General features: G+C 44.2%; 1 protein-coding gene across 1 annotated transcript in view; it reads left to right on the forward strand.

Annotated features, from left to right (window-relative positions):
• Positions 1-15,829, forward strand: part of smek1 (SMEK homolog 1, suppressor of mek1 (Dictyostelium)) — a 26,001-nt gene extending 10,172 nt beyond the window's left edge. Inside the window, exons 7-15 of the mRNA XM_048249682.1 lie at positions 3,141-3,257; positions 3,808-3,924; positions 5,739-5,870; positions 6,503-6,605; positions 10,443-10,612; positions 12,511-12,653; positions 13,027-13,220; positions 14,845-15,083; positions 15,521-15,829. Of these exons, the coding sequence (XP_048105639.1) occupies positions 3,141-3,257; positions 3,808-3,924; positions 5,739-5,870; positions 6,503-6,605; positions 10,443-10,612; positions 12,511-12,653; positions 13,027-13,220; positions 14,845-15,083; positions 15,521-15,640 (1,335 nt within the window). The 3' untranslated portion in view covers positions 15,641-15,829. The remainder of the gene's footprint in view (positions 1-3,140; positions 3,258-3,807; positions 3,925-5,738; positions 5,871-6,502; positions 6,606-10,442; positions 10,613-12,510; positions 12,654-13,026; positions 13,221-14,844; positions 15,084-15,520) is intronic.
• The last annotated feature ends 671 nt before the right edge of the window (positions 15,830-16,500 follow it).

Below are 16,500 nucleotides of genomic sequence, written 5' to 3' on the forward strand. Positions count from 1 at the left end.
GCAGCACTCGTTTGTCCCCCTACCCCCTTGTTGCCTAGTGACTAGCAGCACTCGTTTGTCCCCCTACCCACTTGTGAGGACTTGTTGGTGTGAGAACTTGTTTTCTTGGGTTCTACCTGTCAGTGAGCGGTGTGGACTGGTTCCGTTTAGCTGATGACCGTTTAGACAGATGCAGCCTCTTTACAGAAAGAAATCATGTGGACAGGAGTGTTATCTTTGTCTGAATTCGTACTTTAGTGCGCTGTGTGCAGTAAGTGTAGTAGGATAGGCAAAATCTGGTCATGGGGCAGATATTTAGCATTATTATAATCATCGGTATCGGTCATTTTTTCCACAGATAAGCCGATATTGAAATGGATAAAGAATGAAACGCGCTACTTTGTCTGTAAAGCGTCTCTTACTCCCTGCATTTGCTACTCTGTGGTCGAGAGCATTGTCCCACCCACTACACTGTCTGATTTGTTAGTTAGCACGAATGCAGCCAATCAGGTTCAAAGACTGAATATACGTAACGTTTAGGCTTCTGTTGAGGCAGAATGTAGACTGGGCTTCAGGGGTAGGCTACGGAGCTATTATTCGAAGGTAAGGTACCTTACATTGCTGAAGTTGCAATGAATCACAATCCTCTACACTGAAGTGGCAAAAACACCACTTTGTAAGCTATTTTCTCTTTGATCCGGATCAATTAGCACCCACTTCCTCCATTTAGCTAATTCCCGATTGATGCACGTTAGTAATATGCTGTTTACTAGTTAGCCTACAAACTCGGGTGCTGCGGTTCGGGGAGTTCCTTGCCTCCACCTCGTCCATTAATTGTGAATAACGGGACACCTCGGCGGACATTATCCCTTACATAGTAACAAGTCCCAAATTATACGATAGCGAACGTCAAAAAGTCTAGTTGCTCCTTTTTGAAACGGACTGTCAGAAAAGACTACAGGCACCCAGGGCCAGCCGTAATGAATCCAACTTGGACTAAATCTCGTCCTGAGCTGGCAATTAACGTGCCTTTTAGGCTCACAAAAGTGTAGCTTATAGCCTACATATGGACACAAATTGCATGCTTAAATAGCCTAAGAACTATTTTAAAACTGTTTTGTTAAACGATTCAACCTTAACACTTGCCATCACGCATGCACCTTCCTCTCCCTCTCCCTCTCTCGTGCACTCACACACACGATGGCAAAGCATCCTCTTTGTGACCGGTCCCTTAACAAGCACATAGCCCATTGTGTAGGCCTGGTCTTTGAAAATAATTGCTATCACTCAGCTTTTGGATTAACATGATACACAGGATTTACACTTGTGATGCAAGTTGTTCGACAATTGTGTAACAAAAGAAAAAAGAAAACTTTGCATTATTAAATGCTTTTGAATGAAATTTTTGCTGCATATTGCCTTTACTATTTACCCCCCTTTTTGACAACTGACATATCGGTTTTACATATCGGTTATCAGCCTCCTGTTTTGGTAATAATTGATATCGGTTTCGGCCCTGAAAAAAACATATCGGTCGATCCCTAATGCAGATAGGAAGATCTACATACCATAAACATAAACAATGTAGGAGATTATGTTGTCAGGTGGATATCTTGCATAACAATGTGGTCTTATTGGCATAGTGTGTGTGTGTGTGTGTGTGTGTCCTAGAGAGAGACTGATTCACTGACTACTGATTCACTGACAGGCATACCTGTCAACATTTAGCTTTTCAAAAAACGGGAGATTTTTTTTCAGGGGGTGTCAGTGTTTATACTGGATCTGTGTTTGCATATTTAATACGTTTCATACACGTGTTTCAACACTGCATTTCGGTCGTTGCTTTTACCTTTTACCTTACCATTAGGCTACCTTACACATGCCAGTTATGTATCCACCAGCTGCCTGCCTGCAGCCTACTTCCAAAACTCCAAAGCTGCTTGCTGTCAGATTTGGTTCCGAGGGCACAAGTTCAGTGTATCAACACTCAATAACAGTTTATGTGATGTGTTAATCAATTAAATTCCCAACAATTTCACAACAGCTAGTTTTGGAGTAGGCCATTCAACTAGCCCGCTTGCTACGACGACTCAGGCTGCGCAGTCGCACCCGCTTCCTTATTTGGGTTTTGGGTTGCCAGGTTTTAGCCTATGACAAAACGGTTGAAATTGAAACTAAGTGATCGTGATGTGTAGGGTGTATTTCATACACAATCTGGCAACCTGAATGGATCAATGATTTTAAAATGAAGTTTGATTGCCATGCAAATTACGGGAGTTTTCTGGGAGAAATGACAAAACGGGAGGGTGCTGGGAGATGACCTTGAAATACGGGAGAAACCCGGGAAAAACGGGAGTGTTGACAGGTATGGTGACAGGTTCGCTAGCTCTGTGTGTTATGAGTCCCATAGAACAACACTGCCATCTACTGGATTAGAAAGTCTGTCAGCAGGCGAATTAGAGGTAGGCTATTTGTGGATCTGGGTGGCTCGTCTGCTGCAAAGATTGTCTCAAAAACACGTGTGCTGATCCACAAATGCAAAAACGAAGACTACCTGTTCTGGTGATCCAAATGCAAAATTAGATTTCACAAAGGCAATTTTCAGTTTTACAAATGCCATTTAATTTACAACTACAAATCTGCAATTGTAAAAACCAATTTACAAGTTACAAATATGATTTTTTTACACGTGGATTTGTGCGACTTTCATGCGAAGAACGTCTCAAAACACGCAACTTTGGAAAGCGAAGAATGCGTGTGCTGGTGATCCACAAATGCAGAATCACATTTCACAAATGAAATTTTTGGTTTTACAAATGGCATTTTATTTACAAATGCACATCTATATTTGTAAAAATCAATATATGAGTTTCAAATATGATTTTTGTTATTTGTAGATATCAAAACACACATGCAAATCAAGAAATATTTGTGGATCCCCCTCTGCGCATATACAAATATTATTGAGACAAATTTAGCTCCATAACTGACTGACTGTCAATGAACTACAGTGCCCAAGTTGAGTCCCCAATTGATATGCTTTTGTTGCGCGTGTGTATGTGTGCTTGGTTTATTGGTGTGTGCATGAGAGAAAAACCTGCAGTTCTTTTGTTTAAAGTACCACCCCTCTGCTGTGTGTGTATGTGCGTGTGTGTGTTCAGGTGAACTTCCTGAAGGAGTTCTGCGCGTTCTCTCAGACGCTGCAGCCTCAGAACAGAGACGCCTTCTTCAAGACGCTCTCAAACATGGGCATCCTCCCCGCACTGGAGGTCATACTGGTGAGGCACGCCCCTCCCTCTCCCTTCCTCCTTTCTTCTCTTCTTCTTCCTCCTCCCTCTCTCTCTTCCTTTCTCCCTCTCTCTCCTTCCTCTCTCTTCCTATTTCCTCTCTCTCTTCCTCCCCTCTCTCCCCTCCCCCTCCCTCTCCCTCCCTCCCCTTCCTCTCCCTCCCCCCTCCCCTCCCCTCCCCTTCCCTCCCTTCCCATTCTCTCCCCTCTCCTCTCTGTCTCTCTGTGCACATGCTTTTTCTCTTGTGCAAGTGAATGCGTTCTCTCTCACTCTTCCTCTCTCTCTCTCTCCATTTCCTCTCCCTTCTTCTCTTTGTCTCATTTCTGCTTCACTGTCTAGTCACTGCTCACTCTGTCCTCTGCTCATCTCTCTTGATAAACACTTGAAATGCTTCTCAGGTGTGGAATAGGACTGCTTTGAAGTGTTGTCATCAAATTTCCTAAACACGAAGCAAGGGCACTGAAAATGTCAAATTTACCCTTTGTTCCATTATGATAAACCTTGAAGTGTGTGTGTGTGTGTGTGTGTGTGTCGGTCGTAGGGTATGGATGACGCACAAGTAAGGGGAGCAGCGACGGATATCTTCTCGTACCTTGTGGAGTACAACCCCTCGATGGTACGAGAGTTTGTGATGCAGGAGTGCCAACAGAATGATGACGTGAGTGACATGAGTCAACACACACACACACACACGGGCAAGCCTGTAAATGTGCTACACCCTTACAGACATACACACACTAGCATTGTTTAAGATGTTTCACCTTTATGCCAGTTGTACTGCATGATGTATGTGTATAGACCCTTTCAACAATAAAAACAAAAACAATGCTTGAACGTTCCATTTGGTTCCCAATCTACTTCCTCTGCATTAAGATAACATATGGAATGTTAAAACGGAAGCCTTGTGGGGCCAACTATGATGCTGATAATGGAACTCTCTTGAAAGGGTCTAGTCAAGTCAGTTTTATTTGTATAGCGCATTTAACGTGCACAGAGTGCAACCCAAAGCGCTCCACATATAAGACATTGTCATTGACACATAGACTAACAAAGACAATAGCGGACGGAGCGGCGTAGTCGCCAGCGTACCTGTGACACCAAGACATAGAACTACATTTAAGAAATAACAAACGCAAAAGATAATGGACGGAGCGGCGTAGTCGCCAGTGTACCCGTGACACCAAGACATACAAGACAGACAACAAACAAATTAATAAATAAAATAAATAAAAAATAAAAATAGAATTAGCCCAATTTCCAACCGGGTGAAAATGTCCAAGGGCAATGATGACTCAAGGTGGAAACTGGCGCACAGCTGTGTCTCCACAACCGATGCAACGCCAACAAAGTTCTTTACACTCACTGGCAGTCTGAAGATAACGTGAACGTTAGGGCCTTGTTAGTCTAGAGATCACTGGAAGCATACCAGTCCGAAAGTCGTGGGCATCATGTAGATCAGCAACTCGGTGGAGCGCTCAAGAATCTTTGCTTATAACAGCGACAGTTTGTTGGTCCGTAATGCAGAGTTCTTCAACGTTAATGTTAACCCTAGTCTGCTCGATCCAGACTCCAGGCAGTTGGCATGGCAGCTCACAGGTCAGAAACAGCTCGGCGGCCTTGGCAGATCTTTCGCAGAGTAGCTCCAGCTGCTGTCCCGAGAAATCCCCTCGACCAGACCGCTGGTGCAGCACCGCTCACAGATGGATGGGAAGGATGTTAGAGGCCCAGGGCAAAAGCTAGCCATAGCAAGCTCCCAATGGACAGACGTTAACAACATCAGCTGACTTGAAAGCAGTAAAAAGGACTAAGAGAATAACACGAAAACTATCAAAAATAACGTAAATAAAGAGAGAAAACATTTAACTACACAAATCAATACAAAAAATAAACATGACATTATGTCTATATATATATTGTATATCCATACTCTGTTTGACAAAGACTAACATTGAATTGTGAGATCGGTCTCTGGTTTATCAGGGCACGCTCATACTCCACTGACCTCATCTCAGGTTAGAATCAGCTCAAATCGGCTCTTTTTGCCCAATTGGAACCAAGTTCATTATGTGTGTGTGAACATAACTGGGCCAATTATGTTCACACACACACAAGCAATTTGAATTCAGCTGTTGGTATCACTCTAGCAACACAATATATAGATAATGTAGATATTATATCCATCATCTGATGTAAATATGTATGATTTAAAGACACAGACAAGTACAGGCAAAACCCTGGAAACACACAGCGGGCATGAAGAGCAGGGTTGTGGAATGTTGTGGGCATGAAGAGCAGGGTTGTGGACATGAAGAGCAGGGTTGTGGACATGAAATGTCATGTGGTGCCATGAAAAAAGTTAGGCAACAGCCAATACCAATCCCTCAGTGACAAATACACTTGAGCTGTCTGCCAGCATTCACACACCAGTCTCTTCCTCTATTCCCCCCCTCTCTCTCCCTGTTTCCTCTGTAGGATATCTTGCTGATCAACTTGATCATTGAGCACATGATCTGTGACACAGACCCAGAGTTGGGGGGTGCAGTGCAGCTTATGGGGCTACTCAGGACGCTGGTAGACCCTGAGAACATGATGGCTACTGCAAATGTGAGAGAACACACACACACACACACACACACACACTGTCTGTCTCTCTCTCTCACACACACACGTTTACACTCACATTCACACACACACCATGCAACATAGATATCATTGTGTAACTCAAGTCGCTGCGCACCCAGCAAACATGACACACACACCAAACACACCACACACACACACACACACACACACACACACACACACACACACACACACTCCCACTCCCACTCCCACTCACTCGCTCGTTTACACTCACTATTGTATTGATGGATTCATTTAGTGAGTAATGCTTTGCATCAAATTAACCATTGTTGCCTTATCACTTGTGTGAAAAATATTCCTCTTAACATTTGTCTTTTCACTTCTCATTTTCTCTCTCTCTCTCTCTCCCTCTATCTCTGATCCTCTCTCCCTCTCTCTCCCTCCATCTCTGATCCTCTGTGATCCTCTCTCTTCCTCTCTCTCTCTCTCTCTCCCTCTATCTCTGATCCTCTCTCTCCCTCTCTCTCCATCTCTGATCCTCTGTGATCCTCTCTCTTCCTCTCTCTCTCTCTCTCTCTCTCCATCTCTGATCCTCTCTGACTCCATCCATCCATCTCTCCGCCTCTGTTCTCTTCACTCATTGGTCTCAACAGAAGACGGAGAAGACGGAGTTTCTGAGCTTCTTCTATAAGCACTGCATGCACGTGCTCTCCGCCCCCCTACTGGCCAATACCACTGAAGACAAACCCAGCAAAGGTGAGTGAGTGTGTGAGTGAGTGTGTGTGTGCTACACAATGTGCTTATGAACATATATCAGGGGTGTGATTCCTTTTTTAAACGGAATTCTGTTTTTTTTTTTTTGACTTGAAAATGAGCCACACAATACGTATAGATCCGATGATAGGGGGGTTCTGTCGGTCAGAGGTAGGCTATATTTCTGTATAACACAGGCCATTGTTATAACAGGCCGCTGACAATGACGATGGGTTTTGTCATTTCGCGTTTGTCCAGCCGTTCACCTCCGTGAACCTTGCGCCCCTTGTCTAAAACATATTTCAAGACGCCATCTCATCATGAGAAAATGTAACGTTATGGTGACGGTGCTAAGATATCAAAGCTTTGGCATACTTAGTAAACGTCTTGCACATAATATTGAGCTGAATATTTAGTGGAAATAGCCTACTGTATTTTAAAGCCAATTTAAAGGCGCAGTCTGCATTTTAACCCTAGCTCTCCATTTAGTGTGTGCGCTTGTAAAACTAGTGTTGTAGCCGGTTAGCCTACACAATCCTGGTGCAGTAGCTTAAAACAGAGCCTACCATTTATTTTAGGAGAGGTGTTACTTTGGGATTAGAGGAATCGATGTAATTTGATTCTCTTTGGAACTGAAATATCAACAACCTTCAAGTTGCAACCTCTTCAATCAGCATCAATATCAGTAGGCCTATCTCATGATTCACTATTTTGTACGTAGGCCCAGAGGACTGTTAGGGGGCAGGCTATATATTATCATCAAGTAGGCCTATAGTAAATAATTTACTCAATGTTGGTTTAAGTTATAAACAAAACATGTTATAAATGGAAAAAATCCATGGTTCTGTGTCACTGTTGGCAAAATGATCGTGATGTCCTATATATTTCAGACATATTTGGTTTAGTCTTGTGTAGGCCTAGGCTACTTTGTTCTATTATAAATTAGTTTTCTTTAGGCCTTATAGGCTGTATTGTAATATGCTATAATGTTTGAAATATATGTATATCAATGTATCAATACTTCCCGTAAAAGTCATCAGATGTCATCATTTAAAGGGTTATTTTTCAAAATGTTCTTCCAGGGGGGCATGCCCCCGGACCCCCCTAGTATTGGCCCCAAATATATTTTCTTTAAGGCCGTTTATCTACTGCCACCCTTGCATATGATTTGCCCCATGAATTTTATGAAGTGTAGGTGATGTAAATATATACGGTAGCCAACACTAGTACACTAAAGTACTCAAACCGTATATTTTCCTTTTTTTTTTACCTTTGCCAATCACACCTCTGATATATGAACATTATTGTTCCTTAGTAGTCAAACGTAGATAGCCTGGTTAAAACCAGACTCAATCAATTAGTGAAGACAACTCACGATTGGGATGCATCTCCAACGCTAGCATGGTGATGGGCTTTGCGTTAACTTTGAAGTCATCGGTCCAGCCTCACCAAACACATTGATCAGGGATTCCTAACGCTACTTCCTATTTCACCTAAACTTTCCAAACTGAAAATAAACAGCTTCAGCAGTCAGCAAGCAATCTACTGTATGTAGGCCTACCTGCTGTAAATAAATGTACACTTTCTGCCGACTGCAATTTTTGATGTTTGCAGCCGTTCCTGCTACCGTTGACCACAGCCACTTTAGATTTCAAAACTATAGTGTCATCCCCTCTCATCGCTGATTGACGGGTCTTTTTCAGACCTGATGAAAACGGTTGTGAATTATGGTGTTCCAGACTAGTATCTCCCTGAAAGGAGATCTAGGAGAGCGTAGCCAAGCTAAAACATAGATGCATTGGTTTCCCTTCCTCTTGTCTCTATCCTTCCCTTCCCCTCTCTCTATCCTTCCCTTCCTCTTGTCTCTATCCTTCCCTTCCTCTTGTCTCTATCCTTCCCTTCCCCTCTCTCTATCCTTCCCTTCCTCTTGTCTCTATCCTTCCCTTCCTCTTGTCTCTATCCTTCCCTTCCTCTTGTCTCTATCCTTCCCTTCCCCTCTCTCTATCCTTCCCTTCCCCTCTCTCTATCCTTCCCTTCCTCTTGTCTCTATCCTTCCCTTCCTCTTGTCTCTATCCTTCCCTTCCCCTCTCTCTATCCTTCCCTTCCTCTTGTCTCTATCCTTCCCTTCCTCTTGTCTCTATCCTTCCCTTCCTCTTGTCTCTATCCTTCCCTTCCTCTTGTCTCTATCCTTCCCTTCCTCTTGTCTCTATCCTTCCCTTCCCCTCTCTCTATCCTTCCCTTCCTCTTGTCTCTATCCTTCCCTTCCTCTTGTCTCTATCCTTCCCTTCCTCTTGTCTCTATCCTTCCCTTCCTCTTGTCTCTATCCTTCCCTTCCTCTTGTCTCTATCCTTCCCTTCCTCTTGTCTCTATCCTTCCCTTCCCCTCTCTCTATCCTTCCCTTCCTCTTGTCTCTATCCTTCCCTTCCTCTTGTCTCTATCCTTCCCTTCCTCTTGTCTCTATCCTTCCCTTCCTCTTGTCTCTATCCTTCCCTTCCCCTCTCTCTATCCTTCCCTTCCTCTTGTCTCTATCCTTCCCTTCCTCTTGTCTCTATCCTTCCCTTCCTCTTGTCTCTATCCTTCCCTTCCTCTTGTCTCTATCCTTCCCTTCCTCTTGTCTCTATCCTTCCCTTCCTCTTGTCTCTATCCTTCCCTTCCTCTTGTCTCTATCCTTCCCTTCCTCTTGTCTCTATCCTTCCCTTCCTCTTGTCTCTATCCTTCCCTTCCTCTTGTCTTCCTCTTGTCCTGCCCTCTCATCTTCCTTATCTCCCTCCCTTTCTCTTCCTCTTTCTCTCTCTCCTCTCTGCCCCCCTCTTTCTCCCTCCTCCCTCCCTCCTCAGGTGCGTTAAGGTTTGTCGTAAGATCATCGGGCTTAAGGATGAGTTCTATAATCGCTACATCATGAGGAACTTCCTGTTTGAGCCTGTCGTCAAGGCCTTTCTCAACAACGCACACGCTACAACCTCATGAACTCCGCCATCATTGAGATGTTTGAGTATGTCCGGGTGGTGAGTATTGACACTAAGACACACACACACACAGAGAGCTTGATCATTACACACAACACACATACACACTCACACACATCAAGAACTACATAGAGAAGGCCATCTTGCACCAACATACAGACATGTGACTCACACTTATATACACACACACACACACACACACACACACACACAGAGAGCTTGATCATTACACACAACACACATACACACTCACACACATCAAGAACTACATAGAAGGCCATCTTGCACCAACATACAGACATGTGACTCACACTTATACACACACACACACACACATGCACACACACACACAAAACACACGCGCACACACACGCGCACACACACACACACACAGAGAGCTTGATCATTACACACAACACACATACACACTCACACACATCAAGAACTACATAGAGAAGGCCATCTTGCACCAACATACAGACATGTGACTCACACTTATACACACACACACACACACAGATTGAACCTGGGTATCACTAGAAAGGAGACAAGAGGGGTGAAAAGGAGAATGTGTACTTAGTTAAGAGTGATTAAGTGTTATGTTCTTATCATCTTATATATCTTATCCCCCTCTGCCCTTCCACTATCCCTCTCTCTCCCCTCCTATCTCTTTCCCTCCCTCTTAATCTTCCCCCCTCTCTATCCTTCCCTTCCTCTTGTCTCTATCCTTCCCTTCCCCTCTCTCTATCCTTCCCTTCCTCTTGTCTTCCTCTTGTCCTGCCCTCTCATCTTCCTTATCTCCCTCCCTTTCTCTTCCTCTTTCTCTCTCTCCTCTCTGCCCCCCCTCTTTCTCCCTCCCTCCCTCCCTCCTCAGGTGCGTTAAGGTTTATGCGTAAGATCATCGGGCTTAAGGATGAGTTCTATAATCGCTACATCATGAGGAACTTCCTGTTTGAGCCTGTCGTCAAGGCCTTTCTCAACAACGGCACACGCTACAACCTCATGAACTCCGCCATCATTGAGATGTTTGAGTATGTCCGGGTGGTGAGTATTGACACTAAGACACACACACACACACACACACACACACACACACACACACACACTCAGATTAAGTCATTATTGTTTGTGTATCTCCACACACAAACACACAAACTCCATCATCATCAGGAGGATCGAGTATGTTTAAGCAGTTTTCATACACACACACACACACTGTCAAAATCCCACAACATCCCCATGAACTCTGCTGTGTGCGCATACATTTATTCACACACAATGTTATTGGGAATTGGCACCTTTTAAGAAAGCATCTGAATTTGGTCACCGTCCAATCAGATTCCCAGTACTGACAAGGCTCTCCTCTCAAAGGGTCATTCCCAAAGTCCCAGGTGGTTTGTCATTGCACACTACTGAGCAGTTGAGCCACGGTAGTGTAACATTTGGTAGGCAAATCATATACAAATGTGCCCTCAGCTGGACTCACTCTTTGACGTGATGTTGTAAAAAGCCTCTGAATTTGACTGGACATTGTCAGTGTGGTCTTGGAAGTGCACTCACACCTGGACACACTCTTAACTGTACTGGACTGCCTACAGAGACCGTTCTTTATAGACCCTTTCAACAAGGTAAACAAAAACAATGCTTGAACGTTCTATTTGGGTCCCAATCTACTTCCTCTGCATTAAGATAACATATGGAATGTTAAAACAGAAGCCTTGTGGGGCCAACTATGTAAGGGATAATGTATAGAACGCCGGTCATTATGGGGAAAATAAGTCCCGACAGGGCGAATCGGTCTTGTTTCGCCTCGAAGGGACTTATTTTCCCATAATGACCGGCGTTCTATACATTATCCCGCTTATTATACGGCTACTTGCCAAAACGAAAAAATAAACTCCATGATATGTCTCTTTACACTTATTTGTTACCGTTTAAATGGAAGTGGCTTTTGCTGAGAAACAAATAGTTAAACACACGCTGAACTTGAATCAAACATTCTTTAGAACACAGCTGATCGACCGTCTGCTTTCACTTTGAATGAAGTTCCAAGCACAAACTCCGTTGCCATTGACAGCGGTCATTCTTGTTTTCAGAGGTCCTTTCCCAAGGAATAATGACCGCTAGAACTTTCGGAAATCCCATTCAAGGCAATGGAGCATTCTACTTGCATTGTGAAGAGCCGTATAATAAGATGCTGATAATGGAACTCTCTTGAAAGGGTCTATATAGTGTACTCACGGGAAGGGCAGCTAGCAGTCGAGAGGCGAGATGCACCTTTAAACTTAAGCTGTACCTGAAGCTCTTACCGAATCCTTGCAGAAGTATATCAAAGGTGCCATTCTTGTAAACAAAGGTGTGCATATGTTTACTCCTTGCTGAAGTATAGCAAATGCACCATTCTTGATTGCAGATGTTTACTCCATTTCAAAGAAAACACGTCCATGTTTTTTTTTTATTTTTGTAATACTGATGCCATCAGCCCCAGTCACTGATTCAGTCCTCATATAAAGGCCGCCTCATGCTGGAGAACGCGGCTAAGATTCCGTTCCCCTGTTTGTGGACGCTGACACGCCTCCCCCGCTCTCACCTTGTTTACCTTCACCTGTTGTTGGGGATTTGGCTTTTCCACCTGTTGTAACCTGGATTTCCTCTTTCTACCTCCATCCCTCCCTCCTTTGCCTTCTGCTTGCTTTCATCTTTCTCTCTCTTACTCTCTGATTCTATCTCTCTATCCACCTCTCTCTCTCTCTCTCTCTCTCTCATATTTTACCCCCCCCATCTCCCTCCTTTCCTCCACCTCTTGTCTCTCTCTGATTCTCTCACTCTGTCCACCTCTCTCCCCCCTCTCTTTCACTCAATCCACTCTCTCTCTCTCTCTCTCTCTCTCTCTCTCTCTCTCTCTCTCCTCCTCTCCAACTCTCCTCCCCATCCCACACTAGGAGGATGTGAAGTCTTTAACAGCTCATATCATTGAGAGCTACTGGAAGGCCTTGGAAGATGTGGACTATGTGCAGACCTTCAAGGGCCTCAAGCTGCGCTATGAGCAGCAGAGAGAAAGGCAAGACAATCCCAAACTCGACAGGTACGGGGCAGACACATTAACTCTTTCACTCACACACACACACACACACACACACACACACACACACACACACACACACACACACACACACACACACACACACACAGGCATGCATAATTGTATATTTTATGACACACACACATTATGCACAGTGCTTCCCCTGCAGTTACTTAGTAAGAAGGGGCTATTGTTTTGTAACACAAACTTTAAGTGGTGTTGCCTGTTGAATCCATTTGTAACTACCAAACGTCATCCCAGCTCACTCAAGACAATGTTGTTGTGGTCTCTTTTGTTTCGTGTGTGTGTGTGTGTGTGTGTGTGTGTGTGTGTGTGTGTGTGTGTGATCATGTGTGCTCTGTGTTGCTCGTCCCAGCATGCGCTCGATCCTGCGCAACCACCGTTTCCGCCGGGACGCGCGGACGCTGGAGGACGAGGAGGAGATGTGGTTCAACACGGACGAGGACGAGCTGGAGGACGGGGAGGCCGTGGTGCCGCCCTCCGACAAGAGCAAGAGCGGCGAGCAGGACCTCATGGAGCCCATCAGCAAGTTCATGGAGAGAAAGAAACGTACGTCTCTCTCTCTCTCAATTTAATTTCAGTTTTCAGTTGAATTCAATGAGCTTTATTGGCATGACTGTAAGTGTTGCCAGTAATTTTGTGTGTAGCAATATAGGCTCTGTATGGAGAGTACACTATGCAGGTTTAGGGTATTATTGGCCACTGTAGAGCTCCCTATAGAGTCGTTATTTATTTTTTATATATATATATATATATATATATATATATATATATATATATATATATATATATATATATATATATATATATATTTTTTTTTTATATTCCACTGCTTGGTTGAATTTCCCATTGCCCTACGTAATTTAGAACGACCATTAACCGTATGTTATTTGCACACCTATGAAGTAGATCCATTTTTTTGGCCGGATCACACTTGTATATTAATTCGCCGAACTCGTTGTGAAGTTTAAATGAGCCGTCACGTTGCATCCGAGCTGTAAAATGTAGATGTTAAGAACATGCCAACATTGTAGCATATGACGGAGGTGGCTTTTTGCTAGATGGATGACAGCAGGCTAAGTAAAATAGCGATGTTTCAAAGCTAAAGTTCATTAGAATCTTGGGATACGCCAGCTTGACAACGGGAGAGATAGAACTAATGACTGGCCTTTGGCCGTAGCAACCATCCATTTAGAACTAGTAACGACAGTTTGTCCTGCAAGTTGAGAAATTAGTTGATATGTGTCGGAAGAAATTAGTTCTACAAACAAGACAGTTTTAGCGATCAAAACGTTTAAATTGTAACAGGAAATGAACACAACGCAAGTGGCAACAGTGGAATAAGCGGGATAATGGACTCCACGGTGGTCTGTTCACAGAAGTTAATGCACTTACGAGGTTTCCACTTCGCGTCGGGGCCGTTTTACAACCTCGACTGTGCATTCATTTCTGTGAACAGACCACCGTGTTGTCCATTATCCCTTACTTATTTTACTCTGCTGTTGTAGTACTAAAGGTTGTACTAAACCTCTCGTGACTTATCCCTTCTGTACACAATGAAAATGCTTTTGTTGAAGTGAAGGATTAACAACAGGCAAAAACTCTCTCCAAATAGCTATATCTATTGACAAGGTCACGATTCTCCCGAGATTTGTCAGGCCTCTGTTCTTGAAGCGACTCGCTACGTCTATGCTGTATAGCTATGCTAGGTGAACGATTCGCCTATTACAAGTTCGTTTACCATCAAATTGGCTTCGTAAAGGTGAAAATCTTGCATACTGTAACTTTTAATATGGTGTATGTTTTTATGGAGTGAGCATATGAGAAAGGAAAGACATAATATGAACATCCACACCCCTCTTTTTCCTCTTTTTTATCCTCCCTTCTTCCCTACCTCTCTCTCTCCCTCTTTTATTCTCTATCTCACTTCTTATTTTCTCTCTATCTCTCCATATCTCTCTCTCTCCCTCTCTTATTCTCAAACTCACTTCTTATTTTCTCTCTCTCTCTCTCCCTCTCTTATTCTCTATCTCACTTCTTATTTTCTCTCTATCTCTCTCCATCTCTCTCTCTCCCTCTCTTATTCTCAAACTCACTTCTTATTTTCTCTCTCTCTCTCTCCCTCTCTTATTCTCTATCTCACTTCTTATTTTCTCTCTATCTCTCTCTCCAGTTAAAGAGCCAGAGGATAAGGAGGTGTTGCCCAAGTCCAGTCTCTCGGGGAGGCAGAGCCCCAGCTTTAAGCTGTCCTTCTCCAGCTCGCCCAAAGCCTCCAGCCTCTCCTCTTCCTCGCCCTCCACCTCGCCTTCCTCATCACCCTCCTCCCACCCCGGCTCGCCGGGATCGCCAGGGTCGCCGGGGGCAACCGCCCGCAGCTCCTCGCCCGCCTCCACCACCACAGTCACCACCAAGGTACGTGAACTTTGACCCTTATTAGACTTGGCTAACATGTTTACTGAGAGACGGGGAGCTCAATATGGTTTGTCTAGACCAGTGGATTTCAAAGTTTTCACAATGAGTGCCACCTCAGTAAACAAGTACAAGTACCACCAGTATGACTGGTGTTAAAATACAGTAGCAGAGGCCAATTGAACTACATATTTTACATTGAACATACTGTTAAAATACAAAGCTAAGGCCAATTGAACTACATATTTTACATTGAACATACTGTTAAAATACAGTAGCAAACTTTACAGTTAGGCTTAAGAGTTTACAATTTGCCGGTCATTTGAATTAGGGCCGAAATGCCAGGTCAGTAAACAAGTCTCATCTCCTCTCTCTATCTGTGTGTGTGTGTGTGTGTGTGTGTGTGTCTGTCTGTCTGCATACCCAAAACACACTTTCAGGGCACCCTGGTTGGGTTGGTGGACTATCCAGACGATGACGAGGATGAGGAGGACGACGAAGACGACTCCGACGGCAAGGAGGAGAGTCCGCCCCTGTCCAAGAAGACCAAGCTGGGCTAGTAGAGTGCCACACCTGCCACCTGCGCCCTGTCCCTCCCTGCCAATTTCCCGATCCCCCTCCACGCTCTCCTCGTCGTCATGGCAACACGCCCCTCCCCCCCACACCCCTTCCTCCTTCCCTGCAGGGGGATGGTTGCCTGCCGATGGACTATTTTGTTGAACTTTGTAGAACTTAAAAAAAAATAAACAAAAAAAAACAAAACAAAAAAAACAAAATGAGAATGAATGAAGAATGCAAGGTCCCCTCGATGGGAGGATCTGAAAGAAACAAACAGGGGACAAAAAAAAGATGGAAAAAAAAACTAGAAGACATGAAAAGGAAAAGTCTCCTCATGGACGTTGCATGAGGAACCTCCTTGTTCAAGTGCCAATTGGAGACGTGAGTGAAGAACTGACGTGGACGAACGCCGGAGAGAAAGGAGAGAGAGAAAGAGAGAGAGAAAGAAAGAGAGAGAGAGAGAGAGATAGATAAAGACTGTTGCTGTGGTTGGATAAGAGATTTTTAAAATGATTTAATGACTTAAAACCAACAAAGCTAAGTACTCTTGGGGGAGAAAACAAGACACATGCGAGCGCACACACACACACGCACATGCAAACACACTTTCACATACATACACCCAGGCATGCAATTCAGTGTGCACGCACACACACACACACACACACACACACACACACACATATACAGACACACACACATACTCTGACGCAGAGACTGGTGCCCCATCTGTTGTGCCGGGCTCGGACCAGTATCACACACACTGCCCCCCGTCTCAGGGAAGGAGAACGCAGTGACCCGAAACGGGCCAGCCAATCCAGAACCACAACCACCACTCCCTTTCAATGGCTCCTCTGTTTCT

Source organism: Alosa alosa, chromosome 8, assembly GCF_017589495.1.
Source record: "Alosa alosa isolate M-15738 ecotype Scorff River chromosome 8, AALO_Geno_1.1, whole genome shotgun sequence".
Classification (NCBI taxonomy): Eukaryota; Metazoa; Chordata; class Actinopteri; order Clupeiformes; family Clupeidae; genus Alosa; species Alosa alosa.